Here is a 22,588-nt window from a genome sequence, read left to right as displayed (position 1 = left end):
TGAACATGAGGAAGAACTGCCTGACTGTGAGAGCCGTTCAGCAGTGGAACTCTCTGCCCCGGAGTGTGGTGGAGGCTCCTTCTTTGGAAGCTTTGAAAAAGAGGCTGGATGGCCATCTGTCAGGGGTGATTTGAATGCAATATTCCTGCTTCTTGGCAGAATGGGGTTGGACTGGATGATGGCCCAGGAGGTCTCTTCCAACTCTTTGATTCTAGGATTCTATTCTATGATTCTAGAGAAGAAGCAGGAGTCCTGTCTCTCTTTTCTCCAGCTTCTTCTCAAGCTCAAACACTTTTTTTTCCTACAAAAGACTTCTGCAGAATGATAGCTTTCCAGTTCAAACGTTCACTTTACCACCATCTCCCCAAACTTCAGATCCCAGGATTCGGTTGCATTGAGCCACGGCACTTAAAGTTGCATCAAAATGTATTCATTCCACAGTGTATGTGCATCTGTTTGTCTTGGGTTGGAAATACCTTCTGTAACAACTCTAACTCACTTCTTGATGCCACAGGGTGCATGGATGGGGCTTCTCGGTATGAACACAATGAGGAGTGGACCCCCGCTACGGATCCGTGCCTTAAGTGCAGGTGCCAGGTAAGGCCAAAGTGAAGGCTTTGAAACAACTGGATGGCCATCTCTCAGGGGTGTTTTGATTGTACTTTTCCTACATGGTTGAATGGGGTTGGGCTAGATGGCCCTTAGGGTCTCTTCCTTCCTTCTATGATTCTAGAGTGAGGCCCCAACCTCCTCCTTGCTCTCTATTCAACTTGGGTCAGACCTTTTCACCCGGAAGCACACACTGTGTCCAGTTCTGGGCCCCACAGTTCAAGGGATATTGACTCTAAGCTGGAAGCAGTCCAGAGAAAGAGGGAGACTCAAAGGATCATAGGTCCTACAGACCATGAATAATCCCTCTGAGGAGCTTCTTAAAGAGTTGGCTTTGTTTAGCCTGCAGAAGAGAAGTTTGCGAGGAGACATGAGAGATATGTATCAATATGTGAAAGCATGTCATAAGGAATAGGGAGCAGGCCTTGGAGACAAGGGCTCAATGGAGCCATAGGTTCGAATGACAGGAAAGGAGATTCCACCTGAACATTAGGAAGAACTTCCATACTGTACGAAGAGCAGTGGAACTCTCTGCCTCGGAGTCTAGTGGAAACTCCTTCCTTGGAAGCTTTGGAACAGAGGCTGGGTGGTGTTGCACTCCAGGTCAGGAAAAATCCCTCTGACTTTAAAACACACCACACGGAGAGTGAAGGAAAAAAACTTCTTTTATTGAAGCTTAGTAAATAGCCTGAAGAAATAAATGCTTGTAAGAAAATAGGCGCAAAGATTACTGCAGATGCAGACTGTGGCCAGGAAATCAGAAGACGCTTACTTCTTGGGAGGAGAGCAATGTCCAGTCTCGATAAAATAGTCAAGAGTAGAGACATCAGACTGGCAACCAAGATCCATTGCCTAGTCAAAGCCATGGTATTCCCTGTAGTAGTAACCTACGGATGTGAGAGCTGGACCTTCGGGAAGGCTGAGCAAAGGAAGAGAGATGCTTTTGAGCTGTGGTGCTGGAGGAAAGTGCTGAGAGTGCCTTGGACTGCGAGAAGATCCAACCAGTCCATCCTCCAGGAAAGAAAGCCCGGCTGCTCACTGGAGGGAAGGAGACTAGAGACAAAGTTGAAGTCCTTTGGCCACATCATGAGGAGACAGCAAAGCCTGGAGAAGGGAATGATGCTGGGGAAAGTGAAAGGTAAAAGGAAGAGGGGCCGACCAAGGGCAAGGTGGATGGATGGCATCCTTGAAGTGACTGAACTGACCTTGAAGGAGCTGGGGGTGGTGACGGCCCAGAGGGAGCTCTGGCGTGGGCTGGTCCATGAGGTCACGAAGAGTCGGAGACGACTGAACGAATGAACAACAACAAGAAAATAAGAAAGTTCCAAAAAGTAATACATCCATAAAACGTAGTAACACAAAGCAATGTCCACACCAGATATAAAAGCAATCCAAGACAGTGGGATGTTGTAGGTTTTTTTCGGGCTGTATCGCCATGTTCTAGAGGCATTCTCTCCTGATGTTTCGCCTGCATCTATGGCAAGCATCCTCAGAGGCATTTATCCAGACAGGAATCAACAGGATGTAAAGACAATCCAAAAGGCTAAAAAACTCCACAGGAACGAGACCCCTTGAATAGGATTTCCATGGCACATGAACTTGATTTCCAAACGATGCCTGATCTAACAGGTTTCCCCTTGAGGCAAACCTTATATCCCAAAAATCAGAAATTGGTTTTGCTTTCCCCCACATTTACCCCTTATCAGACAACGCCTTCCAGAGTGACGTAAACACTGAGTTTGCTGTCGATCCTGGCTGATCTCTAGCCGTTTATTTTTCAGCTCCCTATCTGGCTGCTCATTAAAATTCCCAGGTGTCAGATTGTTTTCTAAACCCAAATCTTGAGAGCTCACAGAGAGAGGGAGTGAACCATCATTGCTAGGCCCAGCAGGGATATTCTCATGAGAAACTGCACTTTGCACTGAAGCCTCTCTGTCATTGTCTGCCTGGAAATCATTGACCAAACCATCTCCATCTTGTATTGTCGAAGGCTTTCATGGCTGGAATCATTAGGTTCTTGTGGGTTTTTTCGGGCTATAGGGCCATGTTCTAGAGGCATTTCTCCTGACGTTTCGCCTGCATCTATGGCAAGCATCCTCAGAGGTAGTGAGGTCTGTTGGAATAGGACAATGGGTTTATATATATCTGTGGAATGGCTGGGGTGGGGCAAGGAGCTCTTCCCTGCTGCAGTTAGGTGTGAATGTTTCAGCTGATCACCTTCATTAGCATTTGAGGGCCTGCCTGAGCCTGGGAAAATCTCTTGCTGGGAGGTGTTAATCTGTACCTGGTTGTTTCCTCTCTGTTGTTCCTCTCTCCATCTTGTACCTCAGCCTCAGCATAATCATTTCCCCTCATCATTTCCCACATCAGGATCCTGAAATGCAAACACAGGCTGATTCCTAACAGGTGGCCACCTGTCTGGAATATTTTGACTGTGCTTTTCCTGCATGGCAGAAGGGGTTTGGACTAGATGTCCCATGTGGTCTCTTCCAACTCTATGATTCTATGATTCTATATCACATGAAGATGAGCCAAAGGTGTGATGCTCCAGCTAAAAAGGTCAACGCAATTCTAGGTTGCATTACTCACCTGCTATCTATGCAAGGTTCAATTTTTGCATCCAATGACCCTGTTTCATGACACTCTCCTTTTCCATCCCAGGAAGGCAATGCCGTCTGCAAAAGAAGGCACTGCGCCATCCTTTGCCGCTCCCCTGCCCGCCCTCGGCCAGGCACCTGCTGCCCAGTTTGTGATGGTGAGTCCCATAAAAAGAAGCGGGTGGGCAGAGAGGAATCTCTGGGTTTCCTGTGGTCTGCAGGAAGACAACTATGGCTCCAAAATGGGCTTGGAATGGGGAGAATCTCAGTGAGGGGTGAAAATATGCAAGGGGACAATTTTGGGGAGGAGAGCAGGAAGCAGGTGGCACAAGGGGGCAGAAAGCTATTCCCAGAAGGGTTATTTCAAAGCAGGGTGCTCTTACTGTGAGGTCAGTTGCAAAAATAAAAGAGTGCAATTCTAGGCTGCATAGATGGAAACTAAGTTGAGAGAACACCTCTTTTCAGGGCGCATCTACACCAATTATGGGAAAACCCAGGCCCAGGGGCCAGATGTGGCCCCTTGGGCTCTTTATGCAGGCCCTCCTCTCTCTCAACATCTTATCCTTCCTTCTTTCTCTCTTTCCTTCCTCTTTCCCTCCCTCCCTTACCTTCCTCTTCCTCCTTCCCTCCTTTCCTCCCTTTTGTCTTTCCTTCCTTCTCTTTCCTTCCTCCTTCCCTCCCTCCCTTCCTTCCTCCCTTCCATCCTTCCTTCCTCCCTCTCTTCCCTCCCTCCCTCTTGTCTTTCCCTCTTTCCTTTATCCTTCCCTTCCTTCCATACATCCTTCTCTTCCTTTCTTCCATCTCTCTTTCCTTTATCTTTCCCTTCCTTGTATCCTTCCCTTCCACCTTTTCATCCTTCCTTTCTTCCCTTTTTGTCTTTCCTTCCTTCCCTCTTTTCTCCCGTCTCCCTCTTTCTCCTTCCATCCTTCACTTACTTACTTCCTTCGTTTCCTCCCTCCCTTCCTTCTCTCTTTCCTCCCTCCTTCCCGTACTTTCCTCTTTCTCCTTCTTTCCTTTCCTCCTTTTTGTCTTTTCTTCCTTCTCTCTTTCCTTCCTCCTCCCCTCCCTCCCATTTGTCTTTCCTTCTTTCTCTCTTTCATTTATCTTTTCCTTCCTTCCATCCAAGCTTCTCTTCCTTCCTTCCTTCCATCTCTCTTTCCTTTATCTTTCCCTTCCTTTCATCCTTCCTTTCTTCCGATTTTGTCTTTCTTTCCTTCCCCCTTTTCTCCTGTCTCTCCCTCTTTCTCCTTCCATCCTTCCCTTACTTCCTTCGCTTCCTTCCTTCCTTCTTTCTTTCCTCCCTCCTTCCCTTACCTTCCTCTTTCTCCTTCCCTCCTTCTTCCTTTTTTCTTCCTTCCTTCCCTCCCTTCCTTTTGTCTTTCCTTTCTTCTGTCTTTCCTTCCTCCTTTCCTCCCTCCCTTACCCCCTCTTTCTCCTTCCTTCCATCCTTCCTTCCCTACCTTTTGTCTTTCCTTCCTTCTTTCTTTCCTGTATCCTTCCCTTCCTTCCATCCATCCTTCTCTTCCTTTCTTCCTTCCATCACTCTTCCTTTATCCTTCCCTTTCATCCTTCCTTTCTTCCTTTTTGTCTTTCCTTCCTTCCCTCTTTCCTCCCTCCTTCACTCTCTCCCTCTTTCTCCTTCCATCCTTCTTTTCCCCTCTTCCTTCCCCCCTTCCTTCCTTCTTTCCTTCCATCCTTCTGTTACCAGGAAGCCAGTCCTCCTCGGAGGGAGTGCTAGCATGCAACCCCCAAGTGAGAAAGTTTGCCCGTGCCTGATGTACACTGTCGCATGGATGCAGTTTGGCCTGACTTGAACTGCCATGACTCAAGACTATGGAATCCTGGGAGTTGTAGTTCAGTGAGGCACCTTTTGACAGTGAAAGCGAAAGGCCTTAGTTCTTCTGGTTCTTTGAACACTAGTCATTGACCGAAATAAAAATTTTGCTTGTTCACTCAAGGCCTTGCAAAACTACAATTCCCAGGATTCCCTAACATTGAGCCCTGGAAGTTAAAGTGGTCTCAGACAGTACAGATGCGTCCACCTAAATGGAAGGAAGTTTTAGGACACATCTACATCTCCACTGATATCTTGGGCCTGTCTGGATGATGGACTCGAGGGTGTCCAAATCAGATGGCTCGAAATAGGGAGGGAAAAGGAAAACCATAGCGGACAAGATCAGGATCCAAAATAACCTTAAAAGATTACAGAACTAACAAAGTGAATGCCAGAGGGAGAATTGTATGTTACTACAAGGGACAGGTGAGTGAACAAGGGACAGGTGAGTGCTGTGCCAAGGTTGCCACCTGCTGGTGTGTCAGGGGATTGCAGTGTGACATCTGTGCAACCAAACTCTTGTGAGTTTTGACACACTTCTTGTGCCTCCAGGTTGCCTGTGGGAAGAGCGGGAGTACCGCCGTGGGGAGATGGTGCCCAGCGAGGACCCCTGCAAGAGGTGCACCTGTTTGGTGAGTCTGGCACCAGGGTGGGTTTCGCCCAAATATTGCTCAATCCGTCATAGGAACGCTACAGACAGAGACACCTGGCTTGAAAGATGTTGGTCAAACGTTGGCCAAGCAGTGCTACTGTTCAGTGGATCTGTAATTGGTTAAGCAACTGGACCCAAAGGGTGCTTCTCTCCAATGGTTCATCTTCTTCATCCTGGAAAGGAGTGACTGACTGAAAGGGTCTGACTTGGCCATGGTGGTCCATGCTCTGGTTACATTCCATATAGATTACTGCAACATGCTCTACATGGGGCGGCCTTTGAAGACTGTTCAGAAGCTCCAACTGGTCCAGCGAGCGGCAGCCAGGTTGCTCACTGGAGCAGTGCTCAGGGAGCACAGAACTCCCATGTTGCGCCCAGGGGCAGCTCAACCCATTACGCAAAGTAAGCATTTGCAGTATAGTCGACGGCTTTCATGGCCGGAATCACTGGGTTGTTGTAGGTTTTTTCGGGCTATATGGCCATGGTCTAGAGGCATTCTCTCCTGACGTTTCGCCTGCATCTATGGCAAGCATCCTCACTACCTCTGAGGATGCTTGCCATAGATGCAGGCGAAACGTCAGGAGAGAATGCCTCTAGACCATGGCCATATAGACCAAAAAACCTACAACCCAATGAGGAAGTACAGTGTTCCCTCGCGACTTCGCAGTTCGCTTATTGCGGACTTGCTGTTTTGCGGTTTTCAATAAATATTAATTTAAAATAATAAAATAAAATAATTTAAAGACCAGAGAATTGATTTAATCAAGTCTATAGATGTGCTGCAGCTCATTAGTAGCCAGCTGCATTAAATCATGACTGACCAAGACGTCATGAGTTCAAAGCCAGCCCAGGTCGGAGTGAGCTCCCAACCATAAATAGCCTAGCTTGCTGTGGACCTATACAGTCCGAAAGGCAGTTGCATCTGTCAAGTAGAAAAATTAAGTGCCACTTTTTTTTTCTTGAGGCACTCATGGGAGAAAATAGACCTTGACATATACGAGTTGTAGTTACTGGGATGTATAGTTCACCTACAATCAAAGAGCATTCTGAACTCCACCAGTGATGGAATTGAACCAAATATGGCACACAGAACTCCCACGATGAACAGAAAATATATATCAGTGATTTGGGGGGGGGGGGGGGGCAAAATACTGTTTGCTTACCGTTGAAAATTACCTAGGGCCACCTCTGGTTGCACCAGCTTCACTGGCTGCCAGTTTGCTACTGAGCACAATTCAAAGTGCTGGCTTTTGTTGCACTCCAGGTCAGGAAAGCCCTCTGACTTTAAACACCACACAACTGAGTAGAAATGCAAGCAGTTTATTGAAAATATTTTAAAAGCAGTAGCAGTAAAAAAAAAAACTCCATAAAAATAGGTAAATCCAATTAGGTAGAAAGATAAACAGGAACAAATAGTCCAGGAAATAAGTCCATCAGAGTTCATGGAAAGCAAATACTGAAACTTCCAAGGCAAAATTCCAAAACTTGAATCATAAATCAAACAAGGCACTTAACACATGAATCTATCCAAAGGAAGGCTTCCAGGGACTTGGGAAGATGTCTTGACTCAATTCCAACGTTGCTTCGTCTGACTACAGATTCTGTACTTGACACTTTTATCCCCTAACCTACTCTATGTCCCAAGTGGCCAGGGACAGATTTTGTTTCAGCCTTGACTCTGTTATCAAGCGCTCTCTCAGCCTGGCAGAGCACCTGAGAGATTGGTTTGTTTGCCTGTGCTGACTGAAAATAATGATGATGATGATGATGATGATGATAAACTTTAAATACCCTGCTACCATCTCCCCAGTGGGGACTTGGGGCGGCTTACAAGAGGCCAAGCCCAACGGCATATTACAATAAAGTAAAAACAAAACACAATAACAACACAGTAAAATACATACAGCATATGAGTACAAAAAACGATAAAGCAAAATCATACTCAGTAAAATAACATAACATAACAATGAAAACATGCCTTCTATCTACTGGCTCATCAATTTCTGCAGCTGGCCCAGATGCCAAGCTTTTCTCAGGCACAAAGTCCTGGTAATTCTCTGGTAGCAATTCAGGCCCTCTTCCAGGAACCATACCATCATCCCCAAACCCTTCAGGAACATTCTCATCAGAAAAGACATTTTGAACAGGAATCCCTTTGTCATTCTCTGCATCTAGAGCAACCTAATCAATAGAAACATAACTAGGTACATAAACCTTATTGTCATTCCCAACATCCAGAGTATTCCGATCATTAGACACAATCACAGGCTGAACTCCAACATCCAGCAAGCAGAAGCCAGGGAGCACAACTCCCATGTTGTGTCAGCTCCACTGGCTGCCATTTTGTGACCAAGGGAGGAGGGGGCAGAGAGACTAGGACGTAATGGAACAATGGCTTCAAACTACAGGAAAGGAGATTCCACCTGAACGTAATAAGAAATTCAATGTGCAGATTTGAGAAATGTGAATTTAATAATGATATGTGGGAATGAATGGAAGAATGGAAGGATGTATGGATGGAGCTAATAATTTTGGAAACACCAGTATAATATTAAGGCCTGCAATGACTAACTACCTGCTTGCTGGAACTGTGATCAAAATGTGTTAATGAACTCTGAAGAGTAAACTCTGATAAGAATGGGACAGTGATAACAGAAATGTTTGCAACCTTCCTTATGTTAAGAAGGAAGTCAACACAAGCCTTGTGTTTGTTAACACCAATCAAGACGATCAACACTGAGATGGTTCCAGGATGGAAGACGTCTATCATTGATTTACAACTTTGGGACTACGTCAACAAAATATTCCTATAAAAGACTCAGTCTAATAGTACTCAAATTGTGGCAGACCGAGAAGTCTGCTTCATCCGCCATGTTCTGCTCCATGGGAAGGAGAGAGATGGTGTATTTGGAGAGTGGCAGATCTGCACGGAAGCAGTCTGGCCACTTTGGGCTTCTTTCTCAAGGGAAAAGGAAGAAGTGCTCTTTTGGAGTCTTGGATTTTGTGCAGGGAGTCAGGTTCTGCTGTGTGGAAACATAGATCTGGTCCTTGGCATTGTGCTTAGGGAAAGAAGTTTTGGCATTTCAGCATTTTGAAGTTATGGCGTTATGGAAGTTTTGGAACTCTACGTTGGCAGGCTGCAGGAAATCAGGGTCTGGCCTAAGAGGTGCTTCTCCAAGGACGGAGAAAAGGATATGGGAATATTTGGATGCATGTGGATGAATGCGTGCACATGTGTGTGACTGTTGAGTGAAAATGTAATTCCCTTTTGTTTGTTTGTTAACCAATGTAATTGTAAATCCAATATAGTTGCTGTATGTCTGTATGTTCAATGTCATTTTTGTCTAAATGTTTTCTGTCATCTAATATACCTTCTCACACTGGAAATTGCAATAAAAAGAACCTATGCTTCAAAGTTATTGAAAAGTCATTCATGACATGAATATGAGGAAGAACTTCCTGACTGTGAGAGCCGTTCAGCAGTGGAACTCTCTGCCTCAGAGTGTGGTGGAGGCTCCTTCTTTGGCGGCTTTTAAACAGAGACTGGGTGGTCATCTGTTGTGGGTGCTTTGAATGCAATTTTCCTGCTTTTTGGCAGAATGGGGTTGGACTGGATGGCCCATGAGGTCTCTTCCAACTCTAGGAGTCTATGATTCTATGAGAGTTATGCATAAACATGTGAAAGGATGTCATAAGGAAGAGGGAGCAGGCTTCCTTTATGCTGCCCAGGAGACTAGGATTCAATGGAGCCATGGGTTCAAATGACTGGAAAGGAGGTTCCATTGAACATTAGGAAGAACTTCCTGGCTGTAAGAGGAGCTGTTCAGTAGTGGACCTCTCTGCCTCAAAGTCTGGTGGAACCTCCTTCCTTGGAAGCTTCCACCAGAGGTCCTTTGATTGTTTTCCCTGCATGGCAGATTGGGGTTGGACTACATGGCCCATGTGGTCTCTTCCAACTCTATGATTCTATGTTTCTCACCAATTCTGTAATGTTCTGCTTTGTTTTGACAGGCAGGAGAAGTCACGTGTGAGAACCTGTTTGCAACCTGCCCGCCTTTGTCGTGCTCCCATCCGGCCAAACTCCCAGGCCAGTGTTGCCCGACCTGCGAAGGTGTGTTGTCTCTCCTCTCTCCAATTCCTGCCTCCGACTAAGCTCAGCTTTGTATCTATTTGGGGGAGACCTTTTCCTAAGGACGCATCTGCACTGTGGAATGAATGCAGTTTGAAATCACTTTAATGTCCATGGCACAAGGCTAAGGGACCTTAAGAGTAGTTTTACACAGTCTTTCTCCTCCGCTGCCCAAGGAGGCTTGTACCTTGCCAAACTGCAACACCCACGATTCCATTGCATGGAGACATGGCAGCTGAAGTAGGGTCAAACTGCATTCATTCTACAGTGTAGACACACTTGATGATTGGGACATAATCTCCTTGAAAGAAATAAACGGAAGGGAGGAAAGAGGGAGCGAATGAAGAAGAGAAAGAAGGAGAGAAAGAGGAAGGGAAGGAAAGAAAGAAAGAAAGAAAGAAAGAAAGAAAGAGAAGGAAAGATGGAAGCAAAAAGCTAAGGAAGGAAGGAAAGAGGTAGAGGAGGAAGAAAGGAAAGAAGAAAAGGGAATGAAGGAAGGAAAGAGGGAATGAAGGAAGGAATGAAAGAAGGAGAGAAAGAGGAAGGGATGGCTGGCCATAGCAATGCGTGGCGGGTACAGCTAGTAACAAATAATAATGTAAAGAGACAGAAAGAAAGTGTGGAAGGCTGAGAGAAGGACAGCAGCAGAGAACGGCGCTTTGATGTGGAATATCCTTGGCACGGAATGGCTTTGATACCTAAAGAGGAAGAGATCTAAATAATACATTTATTATTGTTATTATTATTGGAGTAGGCTTGTTTTCTGCTACTCGCAACTAGGAAACAATGGAGCAATTGATCCAAATATAAGGAAAAGGGATTCCACTTAAACGTTACCTCTTTGACCATGGAATATATTGCTTGGGATCGTGTTGAAGTTTCCTTCCCTTGAGGTTTTTAATCAGAGGCTGGCTGGCTGGCCATCTGTTGGGAGGGCTTTGATGGTGTCTTCCTGTGTGACGAAAGGGGGGTGGACTGGATGGTCTTTGGGGTCCATTGCAAATCTGACAATGAACTGATTTGGGTTTCACTCATTGGAGTCCAGAGGTGAACCACCTTTTCTGGTGGTTCAGAAACAGGAGTTGGATGGCCATCTGTTGGGAGGACTTTGTGTCAGAATAGCGTTAATAACCCGCAGAATGTCGCAGCCCCCTTTACTCTCAGTGTGATAAAAACTCAAAAAATACACATGAGTATGTTGCTTTAAGTAGAACCAAAAATATAGTTCTATTCACTGTAGGTGACAAACACAAAGCAAAACAGAAGAATTGTTCTCATCAATATACGACAAACAATATCTCCAGTGAGTCGTTGTCTTCTTTACGCGACGATATGCAAACACATAGCAAATTAATATAGTCTCTCTACTTAGTTATCAGTAGAATGTCCTTATCCTTGGATGATGACTTAAACTGGCGAGTGTTGACTGTTTGATTGTTACTGTTTTTACTGTTTTATTGCTGTATTGTTATTTAAATTGTATATTTATGTTTTTGTTGTGGGCACCCAGGGTTGCCAGTTTGTTAGCTGCTGAGTCCCTCTGTGGAGGTTGAGATAGGACGGGATACAAATGTCTGAAATAAATAAATAATCTTACTATAAACAAGCAGTTTCCTTGGCACTCCAAACGGAGGTAGTCTTCAGCTTCAGGGTGCTGCATAACATCTCCCAGCAACAGGCAAAGTTTTCTTCAGCTCAAACAATCCATCAAGCTAAGCCAAATGCAGCACTCAAAACTTGCAAGCTTTAGTGCCTTGTTGTATACTGAAGCAGATAACACACCCAATTAACTTGTGGCAGCTGTAATAGAAAAGGTTCTGATCCTCCCTGTTGCTTAGAAAAATCCTGTTGTAAACCCCTAATAGCAACAGATTGTGTCTTCCCGCCTGGCAGAAAGAAGGGGGTTGTACTGGATGGCCTTTGGGGTTCCCTTCCAACTCCTGCTTCTCTCTTCTGCTTCTTTCTTTCTTGCCAGTGTGTGATTTTGAAGGTCGCCTGTATCCCAATGGAGAGACCTTCACTCCTGCGGGAGAGAGCCCCTGCCTGCGCTGCACATGCACAGTAAGTAGAGCATTATTATTATTATTATTATTAGTAGTAGTAGTAGTAGTAGTATTCTGCTTTGATCTCACAACCAGGGTGTATTATTACAGCAAATCATTGCCTCTGGTCAAAGGATTGGGGAGAAACCTGTGCTGGACAGGGTTGCACTCCCCCTGAAATCACAGGTCTGCAGTTTGGGGGTCCTCCTGGATTCAGCGCTGATGCTTGATGCGCAGGTGTCAGCGGTAACCAGGGAGGGAGGCTTTGCACAATTAAAACTCATGCACCAACTACGACCTTACCTCATGAAGTCCCATGGTGGTCCATGCCTTAGTTACCTCTAGACCACTTTCCCATGGTGGTCCATGCCTTAGTTACCTCTAGACTGGACTACTGCAATGCACTCTACATGGGGCTACCCTTGAAGACGGCCCGGGAACTACAACTTGTTCAATATTCGGCAGCCAGATTAATAACTGGGGCTAGTTACAAGGAACAGTCGACCCCCCTGTTTAAGGAGCTCCGGGCCCAATTCAAGGTGCAGGTTATCACCTACAAGGCCCTAAACGGTTTGGGACCCGCCTACCTTTGTGACCGTATCTCCCTTATGAACAAGCCTGGGCCCTCCGATCTTCGGGGGAGGCCCTCCTTTCACCCCTGCCAATTTCACAAGCTCGTCTTATGGGTACAAGGGAGAGAGCTTTCTCCTCTGTGGCCCCCCAACTCTGGAACTCATTACCTGGAGAGATCAGGAAAGCCCCTACCCTAGAAACCTTTAAAAAGGACCTTAAAACCTGGCTCTTCCGCAGCGCCTTTGGTAAGTAGGCACACAACCTCACATTATTGCTTACCCTCGAGGTTTCTGTCACTGGAGTACATATCCCCGCCCCCCTCGTAGGAAAGCTTGGTCCCACAACCCCGTTTTTTAATGAGCTCCCCTTCTCAAATAACCTGTTCCTCCTTTTATCTAATCTGAGTTTTTAATCATTTTATTCTGCACATGTGGCCCACCCATTGTCACTGTGATTGTGTTATTGTAATTTTATATTGCTAATGTATTCACTAGGCCTGGGTAACAACGGAAAAAAATTGTTTCTAAAATCGATTCGTTTTTGGGGGGGTTTTGCGTTTCGTTATTTAAAAGAATTACAAAATTTTCCTTTAAAAAAGTTCGATATTTACGAAATTTCGTAAATGTGGAAAAAAATTACAAAACAATAACGAATCAATTTCCGAAACAATAACGAATCGATTCGTTAATGGCGGACGCGACCGCGCAATACGCTAAAAAACCTCCAAATGGGACAGGGGGAACTTCTGAAGCTTAATTAAACCAAAAACAACTATAAAAACCCTTAGAAAACCAAAAACAACTATAAAACTTGCCCCAGACATGCGGAAATAATAACGAAACGACCTCAAAACGATAACGAAACGAATACAATAACGAAATACAAAACATTTACGAAACGATTTAAAAATTTGTTTTTTAAAAAAATTGCTCCAGACTGGTTCGTTATCGTTTTGTAATTGAAAAATTAATGATTTTTTTAACGAATTACGAATTAACGAAACGAAACCACCCAGCCCTAGTATTCACATATTTTTATGTAATTTTGATGTTGTTGTGTGCTTGTGTTTTTGGTTTTATTTTGCTGTAATTTGTTGCTTGGGCTTGGCCTCATGTAAGCTGCCCTGAGCCCCCATTGAGGGAGATGGTGGAGGGGTATATCGCATTGATAACCCAGGAGCAGTTGCAAGGGCCTTGCTTTGTATCTCAGCTACTCTTCTCTCGATGTCTTCCTCTGTTTTCTGAGCAGGAAGGGAGCGTCCGGTGCCAGGAAGAGGCCTGTCCTCCGCTGCTGTGCTCCCATCCCATTCGAGAGCCAGGGCAATGCTGCCCTTCCTGCAAAGGTGATTCTTGAACCCGAGACCATGTGTTTGCGGCAAAAGGGGGGAAACCAGGCATGGGCCAACTTTGGCCTTCCCTCCAGGTGTTTTGGACTCCAACTCCAACAATTCCTAACAGCCGCTAATCCCACATTGAAGATGCACCTTGGAAGATGATGTTGCATTGTAAAATTAGAGCTCTAAAAGAGCCCATGGAAAGGCAATAACATGGTAAATTTGCTCCTGCAAGAGCAATTTGGAGACAGAACCTGATTGTTGTGGTGGTGGTTGGACTGGTTCTTCTCGGGGACCAATGCAGCTTCTTCATATCCAAGCATTGCTCTGTCCTGCTATTTGGGGATAAAATCCAGGCCTAACATGCATTTTGTCTTTTTCACCCTTCAGTCTGCGTTCTGGACAGCATTGAGTTCGAAGACGGCACCGAATGGGAACCTGAAGGAGAGACTTGCAGGACCTGTGTCTGCCACCAGGGGGAGCCAGTCTGCAGCGCCGTCCAGTGCCCACCAGTTCCGTGCCAGCATCCAGCCCAATTGCAAGGTAAACGCATCCCTTATTCCCAGATTAATTATAATTATAATTACTTATATCCTTCTCTTAACGACACTCAAAACCATAATACCAACTTACTTTCAACTTCTACTTAGGCGTTTCCTCGTAGCTTGAGGATGATGGTCTTCCAGATATGGTTTCTTGGAAATGGGTCCATAATTGGCTGTGGAGCCCTGTTCTTGACCCGCATCTTCTCTCACAGTTAGGACATTGGTTTCCAGGTGGAAGGTGGTCCCAGTCGGAGTTGGCTTGATGCGCCTTCCTCTTGGCATGTTTCTCTCTTTCGCCCTCCATTCATGTCTCTTCAAATTCTGCAGCACTGCTGGTCACAGCTGACCTCCAGCTGGAGTGCTCCAAGGCCAGGGCTTCCGAGGTTCTCAGTGTCTATGCCAGAGTTTTTAAGGTTGGCTTTGATCCCATCTTTTCCTGCCCACCAACATTCCGTTTTCCGTTCTTGAGTTTGGAATAGAGCAACTGCTTTGGGAGACAGTGGTCGGGCATCCAAACAATGTGGCCGGTACAGCGGAGTTGATGGCGGAGGACCATCGCTTCAATGCTCATATGTTTTACCTCTGCACTTTATATTTGTATTGTAATTTGCACACATCCAGGGGAAAAGGGCAATTTGGAGGAAAGCATAGACTGCAGGGCAGGGGGAGGTGCAAGGGGGAATCCAGTATTCGAAGATATATTTCCAGATCACGGAATTTTGTGTAGACCACTTATGGAAGAGAGGGGAGGAGGACTGGCTGGGGAGGGGGGTTGGCACAAGCAGGGGAGCCCTATCAAGGTGGTAATGGGGAGGGGGAGATACGGGAAAGGGAGACCCAAATTACCAATCTAGCATAAAACATGTACAAGATCCAAATTACCAATTCGGACTGAAATATGTGAAGATCCTAAATTACCGATTCGGCCAAGAATTCATGACAGATCCAATTTACCAATTCAGCCTAGAGTAATTGAAAGAACTCTGATAAATTTAAATCAGGCTCCTGGTAAAGTTAAGCTGAAGTCCCAGGATGGCGGTCCCTCCAGGTTAAGAGTGGTGCTGTTCAATGCCAGGTCAGTCAACGGAAAAACATCTATCATTCAAGATTTGATCCTTGATGAACACGCTGACCTGGCATGCATAACAGAAACCTGGTTGGACGAGGTGGGGGGCGGGGTAATCTCTCCCAGCTTTGCCCACCAGGCTATTCCGTGCAGCATCAATCGAGACCTGGGGGGGCGGGGAGAAGGGGTTGCAATAGTCTATACTATCCCCCTGACCAGGTGCACCATCCCACAGTCTACCACTTTTGAATGTGTCTGCCTAACACAGTCAACAGGACAGGGATTCTGTTAGTGTACCGACCACCCCGCTGCACTAGCTGCAGCTAGCCGGAGTGGTCTCGGGCCTGGCATTGGAGACTCAATGGTTAATAGTGCTGGGAGACTTCAATGTTCATGCCGAGGCCACTCTGTCAGGAACGGCTCAGGGTTTCATGGTCGCCATGGCAACCATGGGCCTGTCTCAATTAGTATCTGGTCCCACCCACAGTGCTGGGCACACATTAGATCTGGTCGTCTGTCAGGGATGGGAAGATGGTGGCAGTGTAGAAGAACTGACCATCTCTCCATTGCCATGGAGCAACCACCACCTGATCAGGCTTAGACTAATTGCGCCCCCGAACCTCTGCAGGGGTGGTGGACCCATTAAAATTGTCTGCCCCAGGAGACTTATGGATCCTAATGGATTCCTGACACCTCTTGGTGTCGATGCTCTGGTCTCCCTCTGGAATGGGGAGATGTCCAGGGCAATAGACACAATCGCTCCAGAACGTCCCCTCTCAAGTAACCGAGCTAAACCAGCTCCTTGGTTTACTGAGGAGCTGGCAGCGATGAAGCGAAAGAAGAGGAGACTAGAGTGCGTGTGGCGGCGGAAGCCTAGCAGATCAGCCCAAACATGTCTAGATGCCTTCCTAAGGCACTATGATGCGGCAATAAAAGCCGTACAGAAATCTTTTCTTGCGGCCAATATTGCGTCCGCAAAGAACTGTCGGGCTGAGTTGTTCCAAGTTGTCAGAGGGCTGTTAAACCCACCTCAGAGCGAGATCCCTGACAACTCGGCAACTCGCTGTGAAGCATTTGCTCAGTTCTTTGTGGACAAAGTTGCTCTGATCCATTCTGACTTCGACGCCACGTTAACAGCAGTCTCTGAGGATGTAACAAGTGCACCTGCTTGTCCGGTTTTGATGGATTCATTTCAATTGGTTCAGCTCAAGGATGTGGACAGGATCCTTGGAGAGGCGAGGCCAACCACATACATCCTTGACCCCTGCCCTTCCTGGATCTCTCCGCAGCCTTCGATACCATTGACCACGGTATCCTTCTGAGACGCCTCGCAGAAATGGGACTCGGAGCTACTGCTTTGCAGTGCCTCCGGTCCTTCCTGGAGGGACGGTCACAGAAGATGTTATTGGGTGACACCTGTTCGGCTCCACAACTGTTGTTTTGTGGAGTCCCTCAGGGCTCAGTACTGTCCCCGATGTTATTTAACATCTACATGAAACCGCTGGGGGAGATCATCTGGAGTTTCGGACTAAGGTGTTATCTGTACGCAGATGACATCCAAATCTGTCACTCCTTCCCACCTGTTACTAAGGAGGCTGTTCAGACCTTGAATCGGTGCTTGGCTGCTGTGTCAGACTGGATGAGGGCTAACAAATTGAAATTGAATCCAGACAAAACAGAGGTCCTCCTGGTCAGTCAAAAGGCCGAAAGGCCGAACAGGGCATAGGGTTACAGCCTGTGTTGGATGGGGTTACACTCCCCCTGAAGATGCAGGTTTGCAGCTTGGGAGTGATCCTGGATTCATCGTTGAGCCTGGAACCCCAGGTCTCAGAGGTGGCCAGGGGAGCTTTTGCACAGTTAAAGCTTGTGCGCCAGTTGCGCCCGTACCTTGGGAAGTCACGGTGGTCCATGCTCTGATTACATCCCAAATAGATTACTGCAACGCACGTGGGGTTGCCTTTGAAGACTGTTCGGAGACTTCAACTAGCCGAATGGGCAGCAGCCAAATTACTCACCGGAGCGCCATACAGGGAGCATACCAGCTCCCTGCTGCATCAGCTCCACTGGCTACCGGTCCACCTCCGAGCACAATTCAAAGTGCTGGTCTTGGCCTATAAAACCTTATACGGCTCCAGCCCAGCTTACTTATCCGAACGTATCTCTCTCTACGTTCCACCTCGTAATTTAAGATCTACTGGGGAGGCCCTGCTCTCGGTCCCACCAGCGTCTCAAACACGTCTGGTGGAGACGAGGGACAGGGCCTTCTCGGTAGTGACCCCCCCCCTTATGGAATTTGCTCCCCAGCTAGATTAGATCGGCGTCCTCCCTCCTTACTTTTAGGAAAAAACTAAAGACATGGTTTTGGAGCCAGGCCTTTGGCTAGTGGGCACAGTAACACTTTAGGCACTGAACTTGGACAATAGGATTGTTTGAAAATTGGAAATGGCTTTATGACCTGTGATTCTGTGATCTGTTCTATGTGGTTATGTAATTTTAATGAATATCACTGCTTAATAGTTATGTAATGGATTTTATATTGCTGTTTTATATTGTTGTTTTGATACTGTTGGCATTGAATAATTGCCTGTGTTAGCCGCCCTGAGTCCCCCCTCAGGGGTGAGAAGGGCAGGGTAGAAATGGTCTAAATAAATAAATGATGATGATGATGATGATGATGATAGTGGTCTTTGCTTCTTCCAGCATGCTAACATTTGTCCGCTTGTCTTGCCAAGAGATTTGCAGGATTTTCCAGAGGCAACGCTGATGGAATCGTTCCAGGAGTTGCATGTGACGTCTGTAGACAGTCCATGCCTCGCAGGCATAGAGCAGGGTTGGGAGGACAATAGCTTTGTAAACAAGCACCTTTGTATCCCTACCGATGTCCCGGTCCTCAAACACTCTCTGCTTCATTCAGAAGAATGCTGCACTCGCAGAGCTCAGGCGGTGTTGTATTTCAGTGTTAATATTGATGTCTGTAGACAGTCCATGTCTCGCAGGCATAGAGCAGGGTTGGGAGGACAATAGCTTTGTAAACAAGCACCTGGTCTCCCAATAATAATCATAATCATAATCATAATCCTTTATTTGTACCCCGCTAACATCTCCTGAAGGATTCGGTGCGGCTTACAGAGGCCAAGGCCCAAACACAACAAAACAATAGCATCACAAATACAACAAAATAACTCATAAAACAGCAATAAACATTAAAACAATAGCAAATAACATCCCTATGATGTCCCGGTCCTCAAACACGCTCTGCTTCATTTGGAAAAATGCTGCACTCGCAGAGCTCAGGTGATGTTGAATTTCAGTGTCGATGTTGACTTTGGTGGAAAGGTGGCTTCCAAGGGAGCAGAAATGGTCCACATTTTCTAATGTGACACCATTAAGCTGTATCTCTGGCATTGCAGAGGGGATGGCTGGTGACTGCTGGAAGAGCACTTTGGTTTCCTTGATGTTCAATGAGAGGCAAAGCTTCTCGTATGCTTCTGCATACGAGAGTTGTAGGTCTTCTTCTGAATGCACACAGACGACTTCACTGATGACCTGCATCCTCTTCTTCCTCCTCTTCCTCCCCAGGCACCTGCTGCCCAGACTGCCAGCGATGCTCCTTCAACCAGCGGCTTTACAGCAACGGGCAGGAATTTCTAGACCCCGATAACCTTTGCCAGAGCTGCCGGTGTGCGGTGAGATCCAGGAGGGTTCCCATTATTAGATAGATATTTACAAAAATAAACAGAGAAAAGGGAGGGAAAGTACACAAGCCTAGCAGATGGGAAATGCGGGTATTTTGGATTAGAAATCCCACAATCCCCAGCCAGGGTAGTGGATCATAGAATCACAGGATTGAAAGAGACCTCCTGGGCCATCCAGTCCAACCCCATTCTGCCAAGAAGCAGGATTATTGCATTCAAATCACCCCTGACAGATGGCCATCCAGCCTCTGTTTAAAAGCTTCCAAAGAAGGAGCCTCCACCACACTCCCTCCGGGGCAGAGAGTTCCACTGCTGAATGGCTCTCACAGTCAGGAAGTTCTTCCTCATGTTCAGATGGAATCTCTTTTCTTGTAGTTTGAAGCCATTTTTTTGCGTCCTAGTCTCCAGGGAAGCAGAAAACAAGCTTGGTCCCTCCTCCCTGTGGCTTTCTCTCACATATGTATACATGGCTATCATCTCTCTGCCTTCTTCAGGCTAAACATGCCCAGCTCCTTAAGCCACTCCTCATTGGGCTTGTTCTCCAGACCCTTGATCATTTTAGTCGTCCTCTTTCTCTGGACACATTCCAGCTTAGAGTCGATATCTCTCTTGAATTGTGGTGCCCAAAATTGGACACAATATTCCAGGTGTGGTCTGACCAAAGCAGAATAGAGCATGGGGAGCAGGACTTCCCTAGATCTAGACACTAGGCTCCTCTTGATGCAGGCCAAAATCCCATTGGCTTTTTTTTGCTGCCATATCACATTGTTGGCTCATGTTTCACTTGTTGTCCACGAGGACAACAAGTTAAACAAGTTAAACGTCTTTTTCGCACGTCCTGCTCTTGAACCAGGCCTCATTGTCCCCCATTCTGTAACTTTGCATTTCGTTTTTTCTGCCTAAGTGGAGTCTCTTGCATTTGTCCCTGTTGACTATATGGCAGAGTAGAAGGGTCCATAGTAGACCCCAAGCTGAGCATGAGTCAAGAATGTGATGCAGAAGCTAAAATGGCCAATGCGATTCTAGGCTGCATCAAGAGGGGTTTGGTGTCCAGATTGGAAAAAAAAAATCATAATGCCACTCTATACTGTTTTGTCCTGGAATAATAGCCCTGATGTTCAGCTGGAACTTGCATTCTTGATCCTTAAAACCATTAGACCGAGGAACAACAGTTCCATTAATGGAGGCTGAAATATTATTTGCCTTCTTTGCTGCAGCATCACACAGAAGGCTCGTGTTCAGCTTGCTGTCAGCAGTGAACCCAGGGTTTTCATATACAGTATATAGTTTTCCAATTCCTGCAAGACTCACTGCTGGACATGTATATGTAGACATGAAATTTGGGGTTTGGGATGTGCTCAATGTCTCCCTTTGGCTGCAGGACGGGACGGTGAGCTGCAGCCCCATCGTTTGCCCTCCGGTCACTTGCCCTCAACCACAGAAGAAGCCTGGATCTTGCTGTTCCACATGCCCTGGTAAGTCCTAACTTCCAAAATTCAGCTCCAAAGAAATGGTAGAAAGGGAAACAAATCCATTCTTCTCTTTGTCTATGACAGAGATCTCCAAACATTGGTCCTCCAGAAGCTTTGGATCCCAACTCCCAGTTCAGGAATTCTGGGAACTGAACTCCAAAACACCCAATGTTTGGGAACTGTTCCCTTCTACAAGAAGGACACTTTGCATCCCATTCTCCCATTCAAAGTGCTGAAGGGTCTTTCCAACTTGTCCTGCCCACCTCAACCTTTGGTTGCTTCCATGGGTTCATCTACACTGCAAAAATAACGCAGTTTGACACCACTTTAAAGGCTGTGGCTCAATGGTATGGAATCTTGGGAGTTGTAGTTTGGAGAGGCACCAGCTCTCACCAAACTACACACAACGAGAAAGACTTTGCAATTTAATTTAACTGCATATAGTTTATACATTGTTTATATCCTCGAGGCTTTAATTTACTCATTGTCTGCTTGATTATTGTTAGCTGTTATTATTATTATTTATTTATTTAATGTGTCTGTATTTTTAATTCCATTTTAATATCTATATGTTGTGGATTTTCAAATTGCATTTGCATCTCAGCCATGTGATAAAAGCAGGATCCTCTCTCTCCTCTTCCTCCTCCATCCTGCTCTAGACTGTGCTTATGAGAACCGGGTCATAGCAGACGGAGTGGAGATCCCCAGCCCTTTGAACCCTTGCCAGGCTTGCGTCTGCACCGGAGGCGAAATGCTCTGCATGGAACGGCAGTGTCCGGGGGCTTTGTGCGCCCACCCTTTACCGGGATCTTGCTGCCAGAACAACTGCAATGGTAAGTCATAGAATGCTAGAATCCTAGACTTGGAAGGGGCTCAAAGCGGCTTAACATAAAAGCATCAGCAATATGAGGATTGAATGAAAAGTAATGCCTCCACCTTGGTAACTCCTCTACAGATGGCAGTACTGGTATGCGGCAAGTACTGGCTTGTTCAGTAGACTCTCCTCTACAGTTCCATTTTGGCGGGAAGCCTTAGCATCGAATGGTTGTGTTGTTAAAGTGTGAAGCATGGAACCCTGCGCAGACGGTCAGTCAATGTGACTTAAGCAATGTGCAGTCATTGAATTCTTGACAGCAGAAGGAGAGTCATCAGAGAATGCAAGCTGTTTATGGTGATTGTGTTGATGTGAGTACTGTGCATCATTGGGCGAGTTAGTTTGCCACTCGCTGACTTGTGTGACAAGCAAAGAGTTGGGCGTCCTCTGTCAGCAACCACTGAGTTTCGCAACCAGAAGATTGACAGATTGATTCAGGACGATCATCGTAACACTCAGAGAGAAATGTCAAGCATAATCGGCATTTCACAAGAATGTGTGGGTCACATTATTGCTTTGCTTGGCTATCGGAAGATCTGTGCATGATGGGTACCCAGGATGCTGACACCTGAAATGAAAGCGCACAGACTTGAAACTTGAGAGATTGGGTCTCACCACCTTATGACATCGTCCATACAGTCCAGATTTAGCACCGTCTGACTTCCATCTGTTCCTGATAATGAAAAAAGATCTGCGGGGACATCATGATGCCTCTGATTAAGACATTGAGAGAGCTGTGACTTGCTGGTTGTGGAAACAGAGTGTCAACTTCTTCCATGTCAGCTTCAGAAAACTTGTTTATCATATTGTTGAAGGCTTTCATGGTTGGAATCACTGGGTTGTTGTAGGTTTTTTTGGGGCTGTATGGCCATGTTCTAGAGGCATTCTCTCCTGGCGTTTCGCCTGCATCTATGGCAAGCATCCCCAGAGGAACAATGGCTTCAAACTACAAGAGAGGAGATTCCATCTGAACATGAGGAAGAACTTCCTGACTGTGAGAGCCGTTCAGCAATGGAACTCTCTGCCCGGGGTGTGGTGGAGGCTCCTTCTTTGGAAGCTTTTAAACAGAGGCTGGATGGCCATCTGTCAGGGGTGATTTGAATGCAATATTCCTGCTTCTTGGCAGAATGGGGTTGGACTGGATGGCCCAGGAGGTCTCTTCCAACT

General features: G+C 46.2%; 1 protein-coding gene across 1 annotated transcript in view; it reads left to right on the top strand.

Annotated features, from left to right (window-relative positions):
- Positions 1 to 22,588, top strand: part of KCP (kielin cysteine rich BMP regulator) — a 141,640-nt gene that overhangs the window by 44,057 nt on the left and 74,995 nt on the right. Inside the window, exons 13-22 of the mRNA XM_067469392.1 lie at positions 515 to 597; positions 3,271 to 3,364; positions 5,593 to 5,672; positions 9,704 to 9,803; positions 11,797 to 11,882; positions 13,685 to 13,778; positions 14,160 to 14,312; positions 18,960 to 19,066; positions 20,457 to 20,550; positions 21,207 to 21,380. Coding sequence (XP_067325493.1) covers positions 515 to 597; positions 3,271 to 3,364; positions 5,593 to 5,672; positions 9,704 to 9,803; positions 11,797 to 11,882; positions 13,685 to 13,778; positions 14,160 to 14,312; positions 18,960 to 19,066; positions 20,457 to 20,550; positions 21,207 to 21,380 — 1,065 coding nt within the window. The remainder of the gene's footprint in view (positions 1 to 514; positions 598 to 3,270; positions 3,365 to 5,592; positions 5,673 to 9,703; positions 9,804 to 11,796; positions 11,883 to 13,684; positions 13,779 to 14,159; positions 14,313 to 18,959; positions 19,067 to 20,456; positions 20,551 to 21,206; positions 21,381 to 22,588) is intronic.

This window comes from Anolis sagrei, chromosome 5 (assembly GCF_037176765.1).
Source record: "Anolis sagrei isolate rAnoSag1 chromosome 5, rAnoSag1.mat, whole genome shotgun sequence".
NCBI lineage: Eukaryota > Metazoa > Chordata > Lepidosauria > Squamata > Dactyloidae > Anolis > Anolis sagrei.
Note: the sequence above shows the minus strand (reverse complement) of the source record. Positions and strands in the feature narration are given on the sequence as shown.